The following is a 4,850-nucleotide window of genomic DNA, read 5'->3' as shown; positions in this document are numbered from 1 at the left end:
AACCTTTAAGTCTGTGTGTTGGTTAAAATGTAAAATATTTAACCAATGGAAAGTATTAAAATGCGCTTCAGAAAAAAACCTCTTAACTCCATTGGCCCTCAAACGGTCTGCTAAAACAACTAACTTTCCCTCTCATGCAAGTAATTAATTGACAATATATAAAGTCAAGTCACAACACCAACTTTGACGAGGCAGTATTGCTTTGTTTTCAAAATATATGGTTTTCTTTTGGAATTAGGTGGTTATAGCCTATACTAAAAAAAAAAATAGCATATGGTTCAGTAAAAAACGATTTGACATGCCGATAACATGTAAATACTTCATATTTAGCTATTCAGCTGTGTGTAACTTGTGTGTATTCCAGATCGACCCTCCTTAATCTTAAATAATTCCCACAGGGAACTTCCTCGTCAAATAAAGGTGAATTATTTTAACTGAACCGCCCCAAACTAGCCCTATACAGCTACACACATATACAGTAAGTGCCAAAGCAAGTATGAATAATTAATATTCACGTTCAAGTTCATCATATGTAATAAACAATAAAATGACCCACTTAGCTTAACAATACAATAAATAGTCCCTCAATCGAATTTAGACTAAAATGTATAAATAATATATGCTCCTATCAATTTATTTCAATGAGCTAATTTGAGTTAAATTCACCTTAAAGACGCTGAGATGCTCAGCTCAACCAAAAGGCTGCTATATGCAGGCTTTGTTTCTTTCTTTCATTGTTAGAAATGGTATAGTCCAATTAAACAGTGAAAGACAGAAGAGAGAAGACGTCTCTTAAACACGCCAGTGGGTTAAAACGTCAGCGGGGTCACAACACCCACTCAGCCACTACATAAATAAGCTTTCTGAGAGACACATCCTTTGAAAAGAAGTCAATTATTTCAAGCACCTCGCACAAACACAAAGCTCAGACCAGCCCTCTTCAAGAGAAAACAGACCTTCATTAATTCATGCACTTGTTTAAAAAGAAGAAGAAAAAAAGGCTCCACAAAGAAAAAGAAAGAGGCATGCTGATGGCGGCAGGCAGCAGGCCCAAATGAACAGAAGGTCCCGTGTTATGCATTATTTCTGAGCGAAAAGAAAATTGTTTCAAAGGCGGGTTAAGTCGATCCATCAAATTGACTCGTAATTGAGAGGAAAATCGTGAAACCATATGGCCCCCAAACGTTTGCCTTCTCGCGGACCCCGTAGATGTGTGTCTGTATGGATGGGACACGCTTGTCTCCGTATTGCGCGCGGCTGGAGACGCCCTGTACCCATTGTGCCTGTCACCCCAGGGAGAGGCGCTCATTTGTCCGCTTCAACCCCCAGTGTATAAACAACAGGAACGGGCAAATACGCACGCACGCACACGCGCACACGCACACACACACACACACACACACACACACACACACACACACACACACACACACACACACACACACACACACACACACACACACACACACACACACACACACACACACACGCGCGCAGAGTTGTGGGTTCTCTTTAGGGTTATGCTGTAGCCTGCAGATTGTGTTTTTCACGTCATCATTTGCTTCGGAGGAAAATATAGACAACGAGGTCAGAAGGCAGGTGCATGGTTGAAATTATTTATGTGGCATATATACCACCTAATTTATTTTAGAGAATTTGCATGCTTTGGCCGATTTCCTATTTTATAAACAAATACAAGGACTATCGTTCCATATATGGTATATTTTCAAAATATTATAAGGTGTCAAACGCATTGAACACAAATTAAATTAGTAGCCTATATGTATTAGCTATAGGATATTATATTGTCAATGTCCGGTGTTATAACAGCAAAACAATGAAATTCCGTGAGGATCAATATTTAGAAAGGCATTTTTATTTTTGTCTTTTAATTTTTTACAGTTTTGAGTATAATAGCCTACATTTACAATTTATACATTTTTAATGTTATCTGGATTCCTGAAGGCACTTAATAGGTATACAAACCATTATAAATATATTAAATTGTGACTTATACAAGCATTTAGACATTTTCCCCTCTGTGTTGATTATCATTTCAAAACAACTCGTCATATCAAAAAGCTCAAAATAACGTTCGGTAAGATTATTACACACGTCGAAAATTATGACCTACAGGCTGTTTCAAATTTTCATATGAAATTGTAGGCTTTTGTCAACAATAAAATAAAATAAAAATCCCTAAATAAAATAAAAAATCTAACACAAAAGAATAGGACATGCATTGAAGACATTTTAGCGATTTGATTAAAATCAGCTATCAACATCGTTGAATTTGGCTCTGGTGTGTGTGTGTGTGTGTGTGTGTGTGTGTGTGTGTGTGTGTGTGTGTGTGTGTGTGTGTGTGTGTGTGTGTGTGTGTGTGTGTGTGTGTGTGTGTGTGTGTGTGTGTGTGTGTGTGTGTGTTCAAGATATGCAGAGCAGACCTATGGCTTCGCTTAACCGATGCAATGACAGTCGCGTACACAACACTAATACGCAGGCCCACATGGCAACATGGCAGTCCGTGTGTATAGGCCTACTGTATTTATCCCCCCGTGGAGTCCTTCCTCGCTTGCAAAGATATTGCGTTAAATTGCACTTCAAGACTTCTGCCTTGTTTAGTTGTTGTTGTGACTGCAGACGCAGGTGGAAAAACACAGCCAATTAAAAATAAAACCATCAGAAAATAGGCCTAATTAGTCATCCACGTCTATCTCCTCGTCCTCCGAGCAGCGGTCTGTGTACGGCGACGAGAGGGGCGGAGAGGGAGACATGTGCAGTTTGTGTCCGTGTTTGGAGCCAGGGGACGGGGGCTTGTGGCCGGTGCCGATCGCCCCGTTAGCGGCGCATTTCTCCAGCTCCGCCAGCTTGGCGAGTTTCTCGAAGGACACGACTCCCACGGCCTTGGCCGACTCCACGTCCGCTTTCATCTCCTCCAGGTCCCGCTTCAGCTTGGCCCGTCGGTTCTGGAACCAGGTGATGACCTGAGCGTTGGTGAGGCCCAGCTGCTGGGCTATCTGGTCCCGGTCGGCCGGCGACAAGTACTTCTGGTACAAGAAGCGCTTCTCCAGCTCGTAGATCTGGTGGTTGGTGAAGGCAGTGCGCGATTTCCGACGTTTTTTCGGAGTGCTCCTCTGGCCGAAAAGCGTCAGACCGTCCCGGCCTGCGAGGAGAGACGGATAAGGGAGAGGAAATAGGAATTGGGTATAATTAGCTAGCATATACAATCTATTGGTTCGTTATACACGTATAAAAACAGACTCCAGACAAGATGGTGTTTATTAGACATAAACAAACACCATCAATAATAAATAAACACCGAATGAACCAACAAAACTACAAATATAAATTTGGATATTCAAAGAATGATTAATAAACGCGGACAAAAACTGTTAGGCGAACTATTTGCGTAAAACGAGACTATATTTTAACAAGCAAAAATTACAGCAGGCTGCTGCTGAATTATATTACAATTAATGGATTTGTTTTTCACGCTGCAATTTTCTCAAAACAACTTATTTTGTGCAATTCACTCCACTCCACAACACCAACATAGGCAAATATATATATATATATATATATATATATATATATATATATATATACATACACTCAATTTAATTAACGCTGACGACTTTGTAATGAGCTTACTCATAAAATAAACAAATAAAACATTTTGCAAGCTTCGAAATTATTATATAATGACTGAAATTAGGCTACGTTCAAAATTGAAAACGCACATGATTAATGCGCCAAAGCCATATTTATATGTGCAACAATTTGGTTAATTAAACTGTTTATGCTTCAACCCATAATGTAGCCTACTATACGTTTATGTCTTCTTAACATTATAAAGGCTAAAGTGTATTGCCTACAACAGAATTAAAATGAATGAATGTACAATGAATAAACCAAAATCCGGCTATTACTTTTCCAAGGCAGGAAAGCTATACAGCATTAACTAAATAAAATAGGCCTAAAATATATAATAGGCCTATTATACCGCATATACATCATACATGTCATTCCTGTTCGTTCGCCCTACCTTCGGCTGCTTGTAGAACGCTAACTTCCAGCCCTTTGAAGGTTTTACTGGCCAGCTCCTCTAGGGCGCAGAGAGGCGATGTCTGGCTGAGCAGGGCCCGACTGGAGAGGCTGTGCGCTGCCGGGGGAAGCTTCTCTCCTCCGGAGGAGATCAGGTGCGCTGTTGCCCCGCAGATGGAGTAGCTGCGTTTGGCCGACGGTTTGTTCAGGATGTCTTCGATACTGAAAGGCGTCAGCGGCTTGTTGGAGTTGGCCGGCGGCGGGAGGTGGTCCAGCGGACTGCGTCTCCGCTCCTCCATCACCGTAGGGCATTTCGCGTCGTCTTTGGACTTGGAGGTCATAGTAGTGGCCTATCCTGTGTGGCACTTTTTGCAATCCGTGACTGTTCGTGCAGGTGTGTTTTAGAATGTTAACAACGCTTCAAAAATAGCGACAACTCGTTGAAATTATAATAACAATACAAAAAAATGTTATGGAGTATATACGAGGGTATATATAGGCGTCAAGAAAAGCCTCTGCATATCACAGGTGCCCCCCGTGTCACCGCATGTTGTCCGCTTTGCCGCAGGGATATGGAACAAGGAGGCTCTGGAGTTCCCGTTAAAGTCCCGGCACGTCTTCAATGCACTCTTTCCGCCGGGGTGACGCACGACCCACCGCAAGACGAAACCATCCGGCGGACGGCGATGCAGCAAAAGCAGCGACGATTGACCACCGCTAACAAGTTATTACTGACTGCTGCTATAGGTGATCAATTACAACTGGCTGCACGCACCTCTCTCTCTCTCTCTCTCTCTCTCTCTAGT

The 4,850-nt window shown here is 41.9% G+C and overlaps 1 protein-coding gene across 1 annotated transcript; it reads right to left on the bottom strand.

Moving 5' to 3' along the window:
* Positions 1–2,696: 2,696 nt before the first annotated feature.
* lbx1a (ladybird homeobox 1a) lies at positions 2,697–4,343 on the bottom strand (the record flags this gene model as incomplete). Its single annotated transcript, XM_083774879.1, has 2 exons — positions 2,697–3,163; positions 4,046–4,343. The coding sequence occupies 2 exons, from the start codon at positions 4,341–4,343 to the stop codon at positions 2,697–2,699; spliced, it is 765 nt and encodes a 254-aa protein (XP_083631005.1).
* Between the last annotated feature and the right edge of the window lie 507 nt (positions 4,344–4,850).

This window comes from Protomyctophum parallelum (genome assembly GCF_964188405.1).
Source record: "Protomyctophum parallelum genome assembly, chromosome: 10".
NCBI classification, from domain to species: domain Eukaryota; kingdom Metazoa; phylum Chordata; class Actinopteri; order Myctophiformes; family Myctophidae; genus Protomyctophum; species Protomyctophum parallelum.
Note: the sequence above shows the minus strand (reverse complement) of the source record. Positions and strands in the feature narration are given on the sequence as shown.